The sequence below is a fragment of the Sceloporus undulatus genome, chromosome 10, assembly GCF_019175285.1.
Source record: "Sceloporus undulatus isolate JIND9_A2432 ecotype Alabama chromosome 10, SceUnd_v1.1, whole genome shotgun sequence".
NCBI lineage: Eukaryota > Metazoa > Chordata > Lepidosauria > Squamata > Phrynosomatidae > Sceloporus > Sceloporus undulatus.
In genome coordinates this window covers 737,031-755,728 of record NC_056531.1, presented here as the reverse complement: position 1 = coordinate 755,728, position 18,698 = coordinate 737,031, and the positions used below count along the sequence as shown (strand labels likewise).

The window sequence follows — 18,698 nt, the reverse complement described above, 5'->3', positions numbered from 1 at the left end:
CATTGCAGTGGGGCTTATTCCCAGGTAAAGCCACATGGGATTGTGGCTTAAGAAATTGCACTGAGGAGCAGGATGTTGCAGGTTCACATCTTGCTTCTGCCATAACTTGTGCAAGCTACAGGTCCTGTTTCATCCTCAGTATCTCCTCCCCCTGCTGTGCAGAATGGGAATAAAAACACTGCTCTCTCTGGCAGGACCATTTTAACAGTCATGGATACAACCTTTGTAAAGAGCATTGTACACTAGAGGGCACTACTGATTGGTGCTCCATATGGTCTGAGTTCTGGTGGTCCTTAACTGACCCATCTGAGGTGCTCTCTCAGTACTGGTGACCGCAAAGCAGCTCCAGTTTTTCCACTTCAGACCTGTGCCCTCCGGATTCAAGGGGCCAGAAGCCAAGGAGAAGCGGCCATGGATGAGTTTGGGCTGATGTTTTTCTTTCCCTGTTCCTTCCAAATCTAATGCCTGCTGCTTGGTTCCTCATCCCTTTGGCCTGGCATAGTAACTGAGGGCATTTTCTGCTGCTGGCATTTTCTGCTGCTGCCATTTCCCTGTGCTTTGTAGAAATCATGGTTTCTTTTTCTTTCTCTCTGTCTTGTTCTAAGCTAATAGACTGACTGGTTCTGGAAACCCCTTGTCACCTGCCCATAACATCCCCTCACGCTGTCTCTTTCTTGGGTGGTGCAGGGATGTCTCTTTGGGTGGGACATGGAATGAGGGGGAGGGCTTTTTAGATGACATCTTGATCAGGCTTCCTTGCTCAAAGCAAATGTTAGAGCATGGGTGAGGAATTGTTCCTTCTGAGGACCAAAGTCAATTTCAGAGACGTTCTTGGGGCCCACTTTCCAATGATACGTGGAGGTAGCAGTTAAAAGGGAGGAGACCCCAAAATGCCACCATATTTTTGTTTCAGGCTCTTCCCTCTTGCAACTGTATTTGAGGAGAGATGTTTCAACTAATGTATATGAAAGTTGGGAAACCACTAAACAACAGTGTAGTGAGAAAGAGAAGGAGGCAATCTATGTAAGCCCAGCGGGTCAGATTCAGCCCCAGGGCTTGAGGCTATCCACCTGTGCTTTAGCAGACTCTCATTTGACCTTTATTTCAAGTTGATCTGCTCCAACCAGTTGGTCTCCCCTTCACCTCCCCTAAAATCCTCGTACTTCTTTGTTTTGGCCAAAGATGCTCCCATGGCTTGCAGGAGAGGAGCTGAGGCTATAAGTTTTGAAACCCTAGTACCAAATGCTTGTGTTGGGAACTTGCCCAGCTTCCCATGCAAATCCGTTCCTCGGATGTGAGACAAACCAAGACTGATGTTTTTTCTCCCCCCTTCCCTTCCAGCCATCCCTCTCACTGCATATGGACCAATGGCGGCGGCGGCGGCAGCGGCAGCTGTGGTGCGAGGGACAGGTAACTGGCATGGTGGATCCCCCGTGGGGACAGCTAGCTGCCATAGGGGGAAGTTTGCCATTGGGTTGTGGGGGTGGGGAGGGGGGCAGGGGCCTGCATTTTGGTGCCTTGACTGGCTAGTTCTGCTTCCTCCTGTAGGTTCCACCCCGAGCCGTACTGGAGGTTTCCTGGGCACTACCAGCCCTGGGCCGATGGCAGAGCTTTATGGGGCAGCCAATCAGGATTCAGGAGTCAGCAGTTACATTAGTGCGGCAAGTCCTGCCCCGAGTACCGGTTTTGGACACAGCCTAGGGGTGAGTGATTACAATGGGAGAGCTCAAGGTATGGAGTGTGTGCCAGTGGTTTCCAAGGCCAGGGCCTGACAGCAGGGGTAGGCAACTGTAGGAAGCTGGGCAGGGGGCACATTAGACCCACAGGAGACTTTGGAGGGCTCCACACACACACACACACACCCCACATCCTCTGCAAAAAACTCAGAAACTTTTCTTGCCCCCAAATGGCACAGAACATTGGAGCCACAACAACCTTTTAAACAGCAAGAAGCAAATCAAAAGTTGTTCAGGAATGTCTGGCCACTCACGTGAAAGGCATAATAGAGATGCCGCCATGGTGTAGTGATGTCATTTGGGCAAGTTACACTTTCTCATCCTCGAAAGAAGGTGGTTGCAAACCTCCTCTGAACAAATCTGGCCAAGAAAGTCCTAGGAGAGAGTAGACCTGAAAGCAGACCACAAGAGATTCCCTGTGAGTGATACACTGCTCTTTTGCAGGGACCTTTGATTGCAACAGCTTTTACTAATGGTTACCACTGAAGCTGAGGACCAAGAAAGAAGTTGGTAAGATGGTTACCAAAAAGGGGGGGGGGGAGGGAGGATGGAGGGGAAAAAACTTGGCTTGACTACTGTAATGAGCAGTACATTGATGTGCCCTTGGAAGACTGCTGAAAAAACCCTTTTCTGACCTGGCACGTGTTTTGAACTACCATTCTTACCATGAGGTGATGGGCATTGTGGTCCAGTACATCTGGAGAGTACCAGTTTGGAGAAAGCTACCTTGTTTGAACTGTACCATGGAGGATGAGGCCTGTTGGTCTTGGTGACCCATTTGAAGGCTTCACAGAAGCATGTGGAAAGTCACTGTTGAAACAGGATTTTTTTTTAACTCATCCAAATATTTAGTGTCCAAGTGAGCTTGGCAGTTATGTTTGTTGTCGTTCTCACCTTCCTCTTTTCAGATGTTGTTGCACTTTCTCATGATTCTCCTTCTCCAGTTTTGATGCACAAGTGGTGTGTTGTTTTGATGTTCACACCTTTGGGACTGGAAACATTGAAACATTTAAAACAATAAACCTATAGAGACTGCCTGGTTAAGACACTTCAGAAGTTCAGGCTGTCTGAAAGGCCATTCTTTTCCCATATGAACCTGCATAGGTTTTAAGTTTAAAGATGGTTTCCACCCTTCACGTGATTTCCTAAGGAAGGAGCCATGGCAGTTACAGCCGTATCAAAGTGTGATAACAGTACAGTGTGGGCACCCTGTACGTGAGTCCTGAAGTGGCCTTAAAGGGGTATGCCTGCACTCTATTCCCTTCGGACAGCTATAAATATAAAAAATATGGCTAGCGTCCCATTCAGCAGTTATGATCTCATAACTGTTGGAGGTTTGTGTTGATGGTTGTGAATTATCGAATGTGACCCCCCCCCCCCCAAAAAAACCCACCAAAGTGTTTTCAAGGTGCTACAGATCAGCAGGCTGGGCAATGACTTTTGTGGCACTCTCCTGGTCACAGGTCACCTTGGGACAAGCAGTTGGGGCAGGACTCCAAGAAGTCTCTCCAGCTGCCTGTTCCCAATGCACTCCTGTGACTGGGAGAGAGCTGCAGACGTCATTCCCCAGTGCTCTGATCTGCAGCACCTCAGAAGCCCTTTGGCTGGGTTCTGGGGGTTGGCGTCATCAGAAGATACTAGGACTATGGAGCGTCGTCATCATAGCTACAGAAACAGTTCAGATTTTGGCCAAAGAAGGAGCTATTCTTTCAAGACCAAAATAAAGTAGATTTTTTTCTCCCCCTGAGTAGTCTTTGGTCCCCCTTTTTCACTGAATGGCCATCTTATCCCCCTCTCTTTCCTTCTTGCAGGTTCCCCAGCGAGCGAAGCAAGGATGGCAAGCTGGAGGATCCGGCAACAACTTGAGAGATGAGCCAAGATTTCATATGAGTAACGAAAACTGCACACTTGGGGCTGCTGGCGGGGCTGCTGCTGGCCAGTCCTGCTATCTCCTGTTGACCAGAAAGCACTGGATTTTGAACCCGAGGAGCTCTCGTCTCCTCTCTTTATTAACCGCAGACCGTTTACACTTCTCCCCAAACCCCACCAACCCACTGATTTCTTCTTTTATTTATTTTGTTAGCGAGTTAGTTTTTATTTTTTAGTCTTTGGGGGAAGGGAGGGAAAGGGGTGGGGGCGGGTGGGGGGGAGACCAGCCCTTTTGGTTTTTCATTCTGGTTCTTTGGCGGCTTTTTCAGAGTGCCGAGAAGAACCGTTGTATGACTTGGGGTTGTTTTGTGATTGTGCGTAGGTAGCTTTTATTGAGGAATAATTTTTATTTGGTTTTGAAATCTTTTTGTTTGTTTTAGAAATATATATAAATATATATATATATTTTGGGGGGGAGTAGGGGAAGGAATGGATTCGGTCATGGAAAAAAACACAACAACCCGATGTCTTTTCAATGGACCGGTTGATGTCAAACAAAGGCAGTGATGAAGGGAAAAGAGAAGGCTGAGGGAGACTGATGCATTTAAGAGTTGGTCTCTCTTTTTGAAAGGTTTTTTTTCCCCTTCTTAGAGTGTGGTCTTTGGACATGGGCCGTGTTAGCATGACATGGAAACTCGAGGGCATTGCTGTGGAACAAATACAAACTGTATATTTTGCTAAGTGAAAGAAAAACACTATTCCTAACAGCTGATTCCCCCCCCCTTTTTTTTTCTAGATTTTAGGTTACTGTGGGTTTATTATTGTTATTATGTTCCCCCTTCCTTGATCTTCCTATATCATATGTAAATACTGCAAGGTACTCTTTGGCCTTGTTTCCACGAGAGAGCAATTCTGGATTTCTTAAACTTCCTTCTTCCCTTCCTTCCCTTCCCTTCCCTTCCCTTCCCTTCCCTTCCCTCCCCTCCTTCCTGGCTTTGATGCCATAAATGCGAGCAATACTCTGGTTGGACCACGATGAACCTCCTTTCTTCTTCTTCTTTTTTAAAATATCTTTTACTGTAAGATTTTAAGACCTCTGATGAGAAGTGTAGCGGGGAGGGGAAGGGTGTTGTAGGGAGGAAGGGGAGGGCGCTGCTGGGTTTGGGGAGGGGAGGGTGCAGAATGAATGCTACTGACCCAGCTGGGGGCTATTTTGTTGAGCAGTGTCGGGCACGCACCTGCCCGTCTTACAGGTGCCCACACCAGAGGCTGCCAAGGGCTTTGGCCGTCGCTACTTGTCTCTGTTAATGCTTTTGAACGGCTACAACTCTCCTAATATTTCTCACTGCCTGCCAAAGGGGTCAGGGCCTGCTGGTGGGTCTGGGGCAGGGATGCAGCAATGGGGGCCGGGACAAAATGGGAACATTGCCCTCCCTAAAAAATTCTGCCCTGTCAAATGAAATATTCCTTCCACCCCCAGATTTCTAGTCTTGCAGAGAGTAAGTCATTGAAGAAGGTTCCCACGTAGAACTCTCCTATCTGCGGTGTTTGCTTTCCTTGGATCACTTTGCCCTTTTTGCTGAATGCCCAAACTATACCTGAAATTCTGCACTGTCAACAAGGCTAAAGTGACAAAGCTCCATTCTCGTAGTTACGTGTGATGATTCAACCCTCTCCAACTTACTATTTCATCTTAGCAGCACCCCAACAACACAAGTGTTTTCAAGGCATTAAGGGTTTGGGGTGCTGGGGAATGATGTCTGCAGTGCTCTTGTGGTCATCATGAGGGGCCTTGAGAACAAGAAGCTGAGGAGACCTCTTGGGGTCCTGTCGCAACTGCTTGTCTCAGGGCACTCCACAACTGGGAGAGCACTGGAGACATCATTTTCTAGGGCCCTGATTTGCAGGGCTTTATGAATTGCTTTGGTTGGGGTACTGCCAGGCTGCAAAGGTTGGTTTTGGGGGTCACGTTTGATCATTGCCAACCATAACGATGAATCCCCAGCAGTTAGGAGATCGTAAGTCCAACTTGCGATTATGTAACTTACTATGTCTGCATTTCTTAAAGGCGCAAGTGAAGTTTAAAGCAACTGCAATTCTAGAGATTTGGGAAATGAAGGAAAAATGTCATTGGGGAGTCAGAATTCTTACTGTGGGGGGCAATGCCTTTATTTTCCTCTGCCCCTGTAGCTACAGCCCTGGTCTGGGGTAAGCCCTCCCCTTCCCAGTTCAAGTGGAGGGGGCTTTTAGGCTGTGAGCCAAGCCAAGCATGACTAGGAAGAGGGATCTTGAATCTTCTCAGGGATGCTGGGAGCGACGGAGCTGGTGCCGCTTCCTGCCACTTCTCTCCTGCCAGGGTGGCAACATGAAGTGTTAGGGCTTGAGCCTTTGGCAAGCTGGGCTTCCTCTGTGTGTCTGGGGAGGGGCAGTGTTGCTTGGCTCTGATGACCAAAGTGGTGTGGGAAGAGGTAATCTCAGAATCATCTGGAAGTGTATGGGGAAGCATGCCCCATTTCTGCCCTCCCCCATGGCATTCTCCTCCCCATCCTACCTTCATTTCTCGTTCCATGCAGTTTGGGGTGCTTTCCCCCACTCTCAGCCATAGCCACTGCTGGAGGACTTGGTGCCTTTCCCCAGAGCACATTGTCGTTGTCATTGTCATCATCATTTTTTTTTTTTTAACCCGTCTTTCCCCATGGATAGAGGCAGGGGATAACATAGCTTCATCCCCCCCCCCCCCCGGGTCATGTTCCTGGGAGTTGTTTACACATGAGGTGCCATCTGTTTCCCCTTTGCCATGTCGCATCCAACTTCCATAACTACATCAAAACTTGAGAAATTACTTTGGGGCCAAATTTCTCTTGGTCACTCATGCTGGCATAACCTCACGTGACACCAGTGTAAATACTTTGGGAGACATTGCACAAGCAGGTATCCAGTACCTCCTTGTGAAGTGCTTTTGCCCAGCTGTGCAATGGCAGCCAGATGGCACTTCACACAGCGCCAGCTGTGACCTAAAAAGCCACGGATTGGGCGCAGGGCGTCTCCAGGGAGCCTCCTCCCACAGCCACTTGGTTGGCTGCCTCCACCTTCCTGGACCTCTGTGCCCATAAGTATGCTGTTGGAACATTATGCTTCACCAGCTCCAGATAGGACCTCGACCTTGGGCTACAACTCCCAGGATCCCTGAGGGATTCTGGGAATTGTTGCCAAAAGACGTAACTTTGCCAGGTTTGGATTTAACATCTTCCCCACTTTTTTAAAACTGCCTGAAATCCCCGTAGAGTCAAGTCCTGGTTCATTCCAGAGCCCAAAAGAGGAATCAGATGTGCTACTGCCATGTCTCCAGATCTCTGTTCAGCCCATTCACCAGGGTGCCATTTTGAAGTATAAGATACAAGTGGGTCCCTCTAGCTATGTCCTGATCAATATGGCGCACAGTTGGTCCTGTGGAAAGTTCTCCTGCATGACCTTCCCATTGGAAACTCTGCAAGAGCATGACCGCACATAGTGATGCCCCAGGAGTTTGCCAGTTGGGCCCCTCACCCTTGGACTCTTGGGGATGGAGCTATGTTTGCCCCTGTGTGATGCATAGAACACACCAAGCTAGATAGGCCAGGGATAAGGCTGCTTCCGATAATCTTCGGTTCCAGAGTTTTTTTTGTCTGGATTCACCTGACTCCCAAAACATGAAATGTCCATCCCATCATGAACAGTGGTTCCACCCGTGATCCTTTCCGTTCTCTCTCAGTGTCTTTGTCTCACACGTTTGTTCCTTCTACCTACCTACCTCCTCTTGCCATCTTGTCCCCGGATCCCAAGCGTATCCCACGTCCCACTTGAAAGCAGCTTGACAAATATTGGGAGAGTTCTCCAGGTGACGAAAGCAGAGGGGAGAGGAACCTAGCTAATCAGTACTGGAAACACAAAAGCAATAATTTTTGTTACTGAGCTGAGTCTGTATGTCTTTTTTTTTAAAAGAAAAGAAACGAAAGCGCAGCTGCAGCTTAATGGGGTTTATTTTTATTCTCGAGTCCTTTTGCCTCGGGGCGGGAGGGGTGTGTGCCACAGGGGGCACAGGGGTGCCCCCCCATTCTTGGCACACACGCACAGGCGAAGCTGCTTTCTTGCCCACCTCCGAATCGGGTTGCCTCACCATCCCTGGGCTGCCGCCCTTTGGGAGTGGCTCTTGTGGGGGTGTTCCTTTTTCTACAAAAATAATAATAATAATTAAAAAAAGCAAATAAAATAAAAAAATAAAGCTGTGGTTTTTATGAAGCCGGTTTTATTACACATGGATGTTTGTTCTCTCCAGACCTGTAACCCCTTTTTCCAGATTTTCAGTTTTAAATTCCTAATAAATTATTTGAAAATGGCTTCCTGCTTTGGTGGCAGTTTGTGAGCGGCGAAGGTGGAGTTGGCATGGGGGCTATTAGTTCAGAAGAATGGAGAAAAGGATCCATCTTTGTTTTCAGGTGTTTCGAAGGGACATTCAACTGCAGGAGTTACAGGCCAAAAATCTTTGCAACATAGTGTATCCGTCTCCCCCATTTTCCTGAATGCTAGTGTAATGCAATGCACATGGATCAATGGTCAGTGTGCATGGCTGACAACCTACGGTGCAAAAAAGGGAATTCCCTGGGAATCTCTAGACACTGAAAGGGAATACCATGAAGGGTGCATTCAGGTGGAGGAGTCTGCATTGACTTCCCTGGTAGAAGAAGCCCTGCTCTCTGGCAAGGCAAGGTGGCAGGTTTTAGCTAGGATAGGTCTGTGACAGGTCAGGATATCTTTGCCTCTTGCGAGGCAGGATAAAAGAAATATGTTTTGGATGATATTTTTTTTTGCTGTAAGGCAGATTGGAGACTGCTCAAAAGAAGGCTTTGTGGGCTGGAGGTATCCCACACAAACCCATCCTGATCTATATACTCGATTTATCTACAAGCTAGATCTCCTTGGAACCCTTGTCCCTGCACCTCAAAGTGTCTGGAAGAGATGGCTGCCTTCCTTCCTTCTAGGTCCTAGGAGAACAAGGCCCCCAGCGAGGGAATGAGAAGGCTCCCACTGGATGGTTGCCAGGGTTTCACTTGAGCCTTTATTTACCGCCTTGGAAACCTGGGCAGGTGCCAACGTCCTGAGAGCAAGCCTGCCTAACCACTCCAAGTAATAATGGGGAAGAAGAACATTCTCAGAACTGAACTCTAATCTCTTCCGGGGGGAGGGGCAGTGCCACGCATTCTGGGCAAGATGCCATCCTTGGCCTGAGGGGCCCAATGGAACATTTCTCCCCTCGGAAGCGAGGGCCCTCTCTTTTTGCTCGGCACAGCGAGCCTGTGGGTTTTTGGCCACCTGTGGCCGTTTTTGATTTATGAGCGCCTGTATGTTTTTCCACCTGGGCCTCCAGCTGGTGGATTTTGGCATGGCAGATCCCCAAGCCGTCAAAGAGGTTACTGAGGTCAAGGCTGGCATCGAACCCGAGAGATTCTGAGTGCATGTTCTGGCATAGGCATAGGCCTTCTCCTTATGTCTGCTGGTACCTAGAGGCTGGTGGGTTGAAAAGATTGAGCTGTCCTGGTCTGAGCTCATCTATGTAAGTGGTGGGAGCAGAAATTATTATTATTATTAAGCTTTATTTATAAAGCACTGTAAATTTACACAATGGGTTTGAACCCCATCCCTGCTACTGACAGTTCAGTGGAATCATAGCCTTGGAAGGGGCCACAAAGGCCATCTATTCCAGCCCCCTGCCATGTACTTAAGCGTCCCTGAGAGGGACCATCCCAACCTCTGTTTAAAGGCCTCCAAAGAAGGTGAATCCATCTTCCTTCTAAGGCCGCCTTTTACATTCTTTCCTGGCTGAGTCCTGGCACTTAGATCTCAGAGCTAAGCCCCGAGGAATCCCATTTCAAACTGAAGGCGGCCTTGGGGAAAGGGATGGATTGCCCCAAATGTCTTCCAGAGGGACTCTACACGTTTCCCAAGTAAAACCAAAGCCTTCACTGGGAAGACGACAACAACAACCAGCACCAGCATGAGGAAGTTTATTCTTGGAAAGAAAACTGGTTTGGTGTTTTTTCCCCTCGATAGCCTTGGGTGATGGGCAGCTGCCTTGTTGACTTCTGATGAGAGAAAGATGCTTATAGAAAAGCAAACACGGCTCTCTTATCTTGGATATTGGTGCCAAGGTAAGGTTGGGCTATAAAGAAGCTGAGAAGCTGAGTGGTGCCACCAGTGCTTGGGCAACGGACACCATGAACCTCCTCTTTTTCCTCCTCATGTTGGCATCAGGTGAGTTGCAGTTAGTCAGGCCCAGCGGATCAGAGAACCAGGTTTGCCACACTTTGGGATGGCGCTCGGGACGGCACCAAAGGGGATTTGTGTGATTTCTTGTGCCTTAAGAGAAATTGACTGCAATGTACTATACGGTGGGGCTGCCCGTGAAGTCAGTTTTGAACGTTTTGTTCAACAGATAGTGGTTTGCTGGAACTGGACGAAGGGGTGCCATATCAGGTGGGTCAACTCCACCAGCTCCCGTGCCATATTTCTTTCTAGGTTCAGTCCAGGGTGCTGGTTTTGAGCTTTTCAAACCTTCACAGATTGAGGACTCAAATATTTGATGGACTGTAAATAAATACATTAGGTTTCCCCACCTTCTGAGATGGGGCTGCCATTTCCCATCTTGCTGCCCAAGTGATATCATGATGGTGCCAGGCAAGGACTTCGCCCCCTTGCCTTGGGACTTTAAATGTCATTTTGTCTCTTCTTTCATGGACTGGCTGGGACTGCTTGTTGTGTTTTCCCCTTTCCCCTGCTGCATTTTTTAGATGCCGTATGCTGCCCTGGGTAATTTTCTCTTACAGTAGGAGCGATAAATACGACACATTATCAATAAGTAAGCAAGTTACACATCTGGAAAGGGCGACGAAAGGTCAAGGAAGGTGGAAAATATATCCTGGGATAGCCATGTTGGCTGGGCAGCAAAATCCAACATTCACACCATGGCAATCCCTTTGTTCAGCCAACTAAAAGATGCACCATGCAAGCTTTCAAAGCTCACTGGGTTCTTCCTTGGATAAGGACGTGGCCTCTGCCTGTGCCAACCCTTCCTTGACGCTGTCTTAAATGGCAATATGTAGAAGCAAATATCTCAAACAAGATGCAGGTCCATGACACTTGATACCTTCATGTGTCTTCTCCTGTCTGATCCTTGCCTGGTGAAGATGCCAGTGAGCTCTGAAAGCTTGCATGGTTTGGGCTGCCAGATCTCAAGGCTCAGCACTGCTTTGAAAAAAGGGTGTATGTGGTCTGTTTGCATTTTCCTCCTTTGATAAACTTTGGGTTTTAAACAAATTAAATGGCAAACTTTGTGCAACTGAAATATCAGGCTTGAGGGCATCATCACTTGGAGCTGCCTTTGTGACATCATCGTTGTGACATCACCACCATGATGATGTCACCTGCTTCATCCTTGGGTCATCCATAGGTTTCAGGGTTTGACTCTAAAATCCTATCCTGGTGAATCTAAGGCTGATGTATATAGTAGTACCATTTGGTTGGAATATTAAGAGCACCCGTGAACCCAGAGTGTTGGCTTTCTGCATTGGGATGGGGTTGGACTATTGGTTGATCTTTGGGATCCCTTCCAACTTTACCATTTTCTGATGTATTTCACTGCTTCGGCTGCACAGGCTCAGCCAAACCCTGTCCTCTCCTAAGAGGTTGCCCATTACAACCCTGCATGTTCTGACATTCACCTTCAACATGCTGACATGGGTAGCAATTTGGGGATGGGATGCACCGTCCATGGGGACAACACACTGACTCCTTCTCAGAGCTTGGAAAAGGATCTTTTCCAGAGACCTGCTTCAAAAGTCAGAATGAGACTGTCAGAGTGGCAGCGGAAGCCAAACAAACCCCCGCCACGTTATCGCCTCTGCCAATTCTTTCTTTCCTTTCCAGTTGGCACGGCCCATGCCGCCATCCCTCGGAACCTGTGGCAATTCCGCAACATGATCAAATGCACCATCCCAAGCAGTGACCCCTTGAGGGATTACAACAACTATGGCTGTTACTGTGGCTTGGGGGGCAGCGGGACCCCCGTCGATGACCTGGACATGTAAGCTGGGTTCTTCCCTAACATTGTTAGCCGCTTCCATCTGCTTGGAGAGGCGGGATATAAATTCTCAAGGAGGAGACCAGGCAGGCTTCTCCTGGGAGGGAGTTGTGAAGTCCCAGGGCAGCCACTGAGAAGGCCCTGTCTTGTCTGCTCACCGGCAGACCTGTTTTTGAGGCAGGCTCATATAGTGAGACAGGGTCTGTCAGACAGCAGGGACTTAAGACGTCTCGGGCGTCATCCTTTTCTTTGGTGGGACCAGAAAATTCCATCTGAAGTTCCCAAGCTTGGCTTCAAGTCCTGCTTCTGGACTGGCCCCTGGTCTCATCTGGTTGAAATCACGCCAAGCCCAGTGGATCATTTTGCCATTTTTGCTCCTTGAGCAGGTGCTGTCAGATCCATGACAACTGCTACTCCGCGGCCAAGAAGCACCCGAGCTGCACATTCATCTTGGACAACCCTTACACCAAGACCTATTCCTACAGCTGCTCGGGGACGGAGATCACCTGCAGTGGTAAGTGTCCTTGGCACCTCGCCACGCATGCTGCCAGTTCTGAACTACTGCTATTTCGGCCTCCAGTCCACTGCCCGCTTGGGGTGGTCCCATGAAAAAGAGGAAAGGGCTCCTGGACCTTTAATGGACAGATTGACAAAGAGCGGCCCAAGAGCCACATGTGGTCATAAGGCTGTCTTTGCTGCCCTTCACACTCTCTAAACTGCCCTTTTCCTGGCAACCCACACCTCCCCCCTTTCTCTCTATTTCTCTGTGCATGTGTGCATTACATCTCCCGAAAGCCTTTAGTTCTGGTTTGCATTTTGGACGGCGTCGCTGCTCCTGTCTTTTCATTACAAGACTGCAAACAGGAAGCTTTTAACCAAAAGGCGCCAGACAGCCCCAAAAGAAAGGATGCAACCAGGAAGTTTAACATGGCAGAATTTAAAGATATAGCTGTGTTAGTCTGTAGAATCAGTACTAAAGAGTTCTTGTAGCCCTTTTGAGACTAATTGAAATAAAGAAATGGGCAGCAGAAGCTTTTGTAGACTTTGGTCTACTTCCTCAGATGCATTCGGTGGAGTGGAAGCCAGGCCCAGACATATATATGCCATTGGTATGTGAAGATGTCAATTTGAATTACAAATCCTTTGTGTACAGAAATGAAGTTACGGGTCCAGTTTTAAGTTTAATGTATTATCCTAAGCTTGGATTCTCTTCCAAAGACGTATGGGATTTCTTTCGTGGTTTCTCACATCCTTTTCTCCTTCTCTTCTCTCTCTCTCTCTCCAGAAAAGAACAACGAATGCGAGGCCTTTATCTGCAATTGCGACCGCAATGCCGCCATCTGCTTTGCAGGGGTCTCCTACAACAAAGATTTCAAGAACCTTGACACAAGCAAACACTGCAAGTGAAGGCGCGCGCCATGTCACCCGCGTTTCCAGCCTGGAGGCTTGCCAGGCAAAATCCAGGACAGGGCTCCTGTACCTTTACTGGTTGTTGGGAACAGGGGATTTTCACAGAGGTCCTGCTGTCAATGTTTTAACTAAAGGTGCAGGAGCCCTGCCTGCATTTCACTTGGCTCCCTTGCCAATGCATGCCAGTTCCCTGGATGGGGAAAATGGGCGCAAGGAGGCCCTACAAGAGTTTTCGTTGATTTAGGAACTCTGTTTGCTGCTGTTCTCTCCATTTGGGGAAGGATTTGGAGGCGGACGTGGTTTCCATGGACTTGTTTTTCCGGAGCGGGGCTGAATTGCCTTGGGCAGGGTCTCCTCTGAAAGAGAAGCTGGAAACGTTTGGAAAAAATAATCAATAAAATGAGCATAAAAACACTGGCGTATGAGAAATGAATGTCTGACGCAGCCAAGGAATAACATCCGGCCTAAAAGACACCTCCCCCCTTTTCTCACAAGGCTCCCATCCAAAGGTCAACCAGGGCTGACCCTGCTTAGCTCCCCAAACCAGAGAGATCAGGTGCCTTGAGGCTATCAGAGGGGATCCCAACCTTGGCTCCTCCAGGTGTTGTTGGACTCCAGCTCCCAGAATCCCCAGCTGGCTTGGCCAGCAGTAGAGGATGCTGGGAGCTGAAGTCCAAAACACTTGGGGGACCAGAACCACTGGGTCCAATAATCCAGAACAAAACATCTCCCTTTTGAGGTTCAGGATAATTTTTATTTTGAAAAAGAAAAGATAGGAAAAGGGGTGTGTGGCCAGCTCCTTTGGGGGGACTAGAACTCCCAACACTCTTGGCCAGCTGGCTGAGGAATCCCCTTTGGGGGAAGACCAGAAATCTGTAATAATAATAATAATAATAATAATAATAATATAAAAATAAAAAGGAGAAAGATTAAAATAATGGGTTTGTTGGATGATGGACTCTGTAGTCTCCGGGGAAGGGCTGAGTGCCCTGGAGGTGGGCGAGAGCGGACCTGAGGGAGACCTGCGAGGAGGAGGCCTTGCGTGACGTCACAATGGGAGCCAAGGGAGGAGGCAGGCAGGTGGTTACCAGGCGGCAGAAGGCAGACTAGCAAGCAGCGCCAAGGCAAGGGGGAAGGTAGGCTCCGCCCCCAGGGCAAAGGGGCGGGGATTTGGGGAAGGGGGCGGGGAATGGGATAAGCCACGCCCATGAGCCAAATAGGCTCCGCACACTGGCCAAGAAAAAAGTTAGGGGGGGGGGGGGTTAAAAAGGGACCTCCTTGCATTTCAGAGTTGGGGAAAGGATCTTTGGGATTGGGAGGGACTCCAAAGGCCAGCATCCTTGCTGGGGGATGCTGGGCTTGAGAGTCCCCTCCTGGGGGATTCTGGGCTTTGGATCCCCAACCCCCCAAAAGCCTTTCCCCAAATCTGGGGACAGCATAAACCCTGCCATGTCTCCTGCCATGACTAGGGGATTCTAGTCCCATCCCTCCAAGGCCCTTTTCCAAATCTGAGGATGGCCTAAACCCTAGGATGTCTCTTTGGTGTCTCCTGCTCAGGTTGTGCTGGCTGGGGGATTCTGGGCATTGGGGTCCTCCCTGCGCCAAGGCACTTTTGGAAATGTGAAGGCAGGGCCAGCCCTGAAGGGTTTACAAATGGTCACAGAATTGCAAAGAAAGGGCCAGAGGGAGATTGGGGGACACACTTGCACACACGCACACACCCCAGTGCAAACCCCATAGAGTTCAGAGCTGAGACAGCGCCCAGACACGCATCAGGAATGCCCCAATGCGCACTGGTGCCCACTGCGCGTCAAGGCCCACCTCCTTGGAGGAGCCTGACTTGTTGAGTGGGAAAAGGATGGCACCTGTTTGGTTATTTTGCAAGACGATGGGTGCTGGGCTCTCATCACCATCATGAACACGATGTTGCTTTTTGCAGTGCCAAACGTGGGTCTAGGGAATCGGAGGCTGGTTCATTTGGGTCGAAGGTCTGGTTTGTCCCAGGTGTTTCTCCAACTCCCCGCCGCTCTCCCCTTTTTCCCTGAGCACAGGATGGAGATCCTGGATGAATATGACAACGAATACCCGCTCATTATTTCCTTCTGTGAGCGGATCTCCCCCCAGGACTTCGAGGGACAGTCGATGTATTACACCCAGAAAGCGCTGCAAGACCTTTACGCCCAAATGGAGCAGAATCCCAGTATTTGCGAGCGCGTGGTGCGCAAGAAGAAACAGGAAGAAAAGGAGAACGCTGGTCTGGGCGAATATCTGAAGGTAAGAGACCGGTGTGGCGGTGGTACTGGGGCGTTTCTCCAGAACGTCGGTCGCCAGACCCTCCGAAACAAAGGGGTCATGGCCATACTGTGCAAGTAGAGACCCGTTTCATTGCCATCGTTTCTTTGTGGGGCATCCAGGATTTGTAGTTGAGGGAGGTATCTCCACGTCTCCGCAAAGGATCCCTAATCCGCTCCCTTGCACTACGGTTCTCTAGCAGAAAAATCCTAAGCAACTCACTAAAGTACAAATCATCACCATTGTATTTATTTATAACCTGCTTTCCCCATAAAAATTAATACACACACACACACACACTTAAAAACATACAAGTCCCAGGATTCTATAGAACAGTTGTGACAATTAAAGTGGCGCCAAACTGCTGTAACTGTGCAGTGTAGATAAACCCCAGCCTGGAGAAATCCTGCCCGTTTCATTGCATGTTAACAGACGCTTTTGAGTTTTGGAACAGAGGCTAAGAAACTATGGGCCTACTATTTTGAATGAAGCAGTTGAGTCCTGAAGTGGTAAAATGGACTTTTCTGCTTCGGTCTGTTGGTGGAGGAAGCATGGCATATTTTAGTACCCCTCTGCGTTCGAAATAGCAACAGTTTCCCTTGCAAGGAGAAATCTAACACATCAGGCAGAGAATGGGCTTCCCCTGTGGTGCTAATTTTCTTCTTGCGGGGTATTTTCTTTTCTAAATAAATGGTATCCCCAGCTCATGGTTGGAAAGAGTACTTGTCCCCTTCCTACTGTCGAATGCCTAGGCCCAACCATAGCTCCCAGCCCCAAACGGTAACCTCTTCCATCCCTCATTATTTCCCCTTCTCCGCAGGCCAAATTCTTTGCTATGCTTCAGGGTGATGTGAACTATGCCAATGCATTGGGAGAGATAGAGATGCAAGAAAGAGTGGAACAACTGAAACGTGACATGAAGAAGGCCCACAAATACGCTCGCTGTAAGTCTTACACTTATCAGGCTTCCCACCCCGAGACGCTGGTCACGATCTCAAGGAGTGTAAACTTGACATTCATGGAGTTACACAGTGCTTGCGCAATGCTGCTTTTGCAGTTCCATGCACAGTCTCCATCTATTGCTAATATCAATGACCTTTCCTTCTGTTCAGCGGCCTGGAGAGCTTCATGGAGACCACCGGAGAGGAGGACGCGGAGAGCTTTTATGTTGGGAGGATTCCGGCCCAGGCAGAACAGGCATATGGTTCCACGGTCCAATCCGGATATGCCCAAAATCTTTGGCACTTTTCCAAAGCAGGTTTGTGCTTCCAATCCCTGTAAAACACTCTTGCCACCTAGAGTTTCCATCAGATTACAAGGGTGATGGAGACAGTCTCTTGTACAGTGCATTATAAAGCTAGGGTCTGGGGTATCTGAACTCCCTAGGCTTGCCAGATATCAGGTCTTGGCCTCAAGGGTCCAGTTTTTGTGGGTCATCTCTAGGCAAGAGATGAGGGTACACATTCTCCACTCTTGGGGAAGAAGAAGGATCTGGGTGCCAATCTCCAGCTCACCTATCTGAGCAGTAGCTTGGTCCAATTCCCAAGGCTTAGTTGATTTCTTGCTGTGGATCTTCAGACTCTGGAAATGTTGTTAAGTGCCTTCATGTCAACGTCAACATCTGACACCCTCTTCTTGGGTTTTCTCCATACGATTTATTTAGTTTTGTCCTGGCCTTCCTTTGAGGCTGAGAGAAGGGTACTTGCCCAAAGTCACCCACTGGGTTTCCATAGCTGAGTGGGGATTTGAACTTTAGGCTCCCAAAGTCCTAATCCAACATCATGCAATAGAAGACATTTTAGGAGAGCCATTGTTTATGGTGAATTGCAAATCTTTCCTTTTCACTCCCCATTAGATGGAGAGACGCTTGAACCCCAACATGGACCTGAGACAACTCTGGGCTGGCATGTCATCAGTCAACCAAAAGAGGTGGGAAGTGGATCATTCTTCTCTAAAACAGGGTATACCCCCCAACCCCAGAATTAGCAACCCTCCAGCTGTTATCTTGTTAGTTACTTACAATGTTGTGAGTTAGAATTACAACTTCCTGTTTGCTATTCATGTTTATGGTCCTCCTTCCCTTGGTCCTCTCCCCTCCCTTCTTCTGAGCCAACTGAGCGCAAAGCCACTTTTGCACTTTGAACTCAGATTGCAGCAATTGGGGGTTAGCTGAGCAAGGATGAAAAGTGGGAGGAGGAGGGATGAACCAGGACAGTTTAAAAGCAGCAGAGATAGTGGGACGGCGGAGGATTAACTGGGGTCATTCCGGTCAAAGTGGGACCATTGGCAGGTTTATAAATGCCTTCTGAGTTACTGGCAAGAGGAACTGGAGGCTAAACTATTCTTCGGACCCCCTGCCAGTAGATGAAAGCGGCTGTAGGTGTATCTCCGCTCGAAAGGTATAAAGGTATAAAGGCTTTTGTGGGTGTCTTGCAGTCCCAACTGTGGTGGTTTCTAGCCCATTTCCTCAGCGGCTCAGCGGTGAGGCAAGGGAGAGGCAGCCGCCCTCCCCAGACCATCCCTCCTCCCACCTGGAAGCAGAGAGGCCCCAGCCAGGGCTTGAAAAGGGAGTCAGCGTCCCTTCTTACCATCTCCTCAGCGGCTCAGCGGTGAGGCAAGGGAGAGGCAGCCGCCCTCCCCAGACCATCCCTCCTCCCACCTGGAAGCAGAGAGGCCCCAGCCGGGGCTTGAAAAGGGAGTCAGTGTCCCTTCTTACCATCTCCTCAGCGGCTCAGCTGTGAGGCAAGGGAGAGGCAGCCGCCCTCCCTGACATTAAAGACAGAGGGGGGGAAGCAGGGAGGAGCCCGCTTGGTGAGAGCAGCGGGTACAAAAGCCGGGCAACCGGTCCCTCCCTGACACGCCCCCCTCCGCCTCCTCGCCAAGGACCACCGACGCCGCCGCCGTTGCTGGGACTGCGCCTCTTGCCGGGCGGCCTCCTCCCGGGGTGTCGGAGGTGCGCATCTGCGCACCGCCCCGGGAGTGCTGCCCACGGACTTGGGGAGCTCCGCGGCGGACCCCCCGCTTAAGACTCTGGGCTCGGCCTTGGCTTTGGCGTTTGGCGGCCAGGTGCGAGTGGGCCCTTTAAGACTCCTGGGGGGAAGCAGGGAGGAGCCCGCTTGGTGAGAGCAGCGGGTACAAAAGCCGGGCAACCGGTCCCTCCCTGACACGCCCCCCTCCGCCTCCTCGCCAAGGACCACCGACGCCGCCGCTGTTGCTGGGACTGCGCCTCTTGCCGGGCGGCCTCCTCCCGGGGTGTCGGAGGTGCGCATCTGCGCACC

General features: G+C 49.6%; 3 protein-coding genes across 9 annotated transcripts in view; all 3 read left to right on the top strand.

Annotated features, from left to right (window-relative positions):
- MSI1 (musashi RNA binding protein 1) overlaps positions 1-3,863 on the top strand; it is a 37,889-nt gene extending 34,026 nt beyond the window's left edge. For 2 of the 4 annotated variants that reach the window (XM_042441610.1, XM_042441607.1), the window contains 4 exons: positions 1,342-1,410; positions 1,549-1,703; positions 2,181-2,246; positions 3,548-3,863. In XM_042441610.1, coding sequence (XP_042297544.1) covers positions 1,342-1,410; positions 1,549-1,703; positions 2,181-2,222 — 266 coding nt within the window. In that variant the 3' untranslated portion in view covers positions 2,223-2,246; positions 3,548-3,863. Of the gene's footprint in view, positions 1-1,341; positions 1,411-1,530; positions 1,704-2,180; positions 2,247-3,547 lie in introns of all 4 variants that reach the window. The other 2 variants (XM_042441609.1, XM_042441606.1) reach the window with 1 other exon arrangement.
- Positions 3,864-8,063: 4,200 nt separating this feature from the next.
- PLA2G1B (phospholipase A2 group IB) lies at positions 8,064-13,511 on the top strand. Of its 3 annotated transcripts, none has more exons than XM_042441469.1 (4): positions 8,064-9,195; positions 11,565-11,721; positions 12,105-12,232; positions 13,004-13,511. In XM_042441469.1, the coding sequence occupies exons 2-4, from the start codon at positions 11,615-11,617 to the stop codon at positions 13,123-13,125; spliced, it is 357 nt and encodes a 118-aa protein (XP_042297403.1). In that variant the 5' UTR covers positions 8,064-9,195; positions 11,565-11,614; the 3' UTR covers positions 13,126-13,511. The 3 variants fall into 3 exon arrangements, with proteins under 3 accessions (XP_042297403.1, XP_042297402.1, XP_042297401.1); XM_042441468.1 differs by lacking the exon at positions 8,064-9,195 and adding an exon at positions 9,354-9,893; XM_042441467.1 differs by lacking the exon at positions 8,064-9,195 and having other exon boundaries at positions 10,374-11,721.
- A 707-nt stretch (positions 13,512-14,218) lies between these two features.
- Positions 14,219-18,698, top strand: part of LOC121916429 — a 9,021-nt gene continuing 4,541 nt past the window's right edge. Inside the window, exons 1-5 of one of the 2 annotated variants that reach the window (XM_042441464.1) lie at positions 14,219-14,264; positions 15,180-15,402; positions 16,241-16,364; positions 16,533-16,678; positions 17,276-17,349. In XM_042441464.1, the coding sequence (XP_042297398.1) occupies positions 15,181-15,402; positions 16,241-16,364; positions 16,533-16,678; positions 17,276-17,349 (566 nt within the window). In that variant the 5' untranslated portion in view covers positions 14,219-14,264; position 15,180. Of the gene's footprint in view, positions 14,265-14,801; positions 15,076-15,179; positions 15,403-16,240; positions 16,365-16,532; positions 16,679-17,275; positions 17,350-18,698 lie in introns of those variants that run through there. The other variant, XM_042441463.1, reaches the window with a different exon arrangement.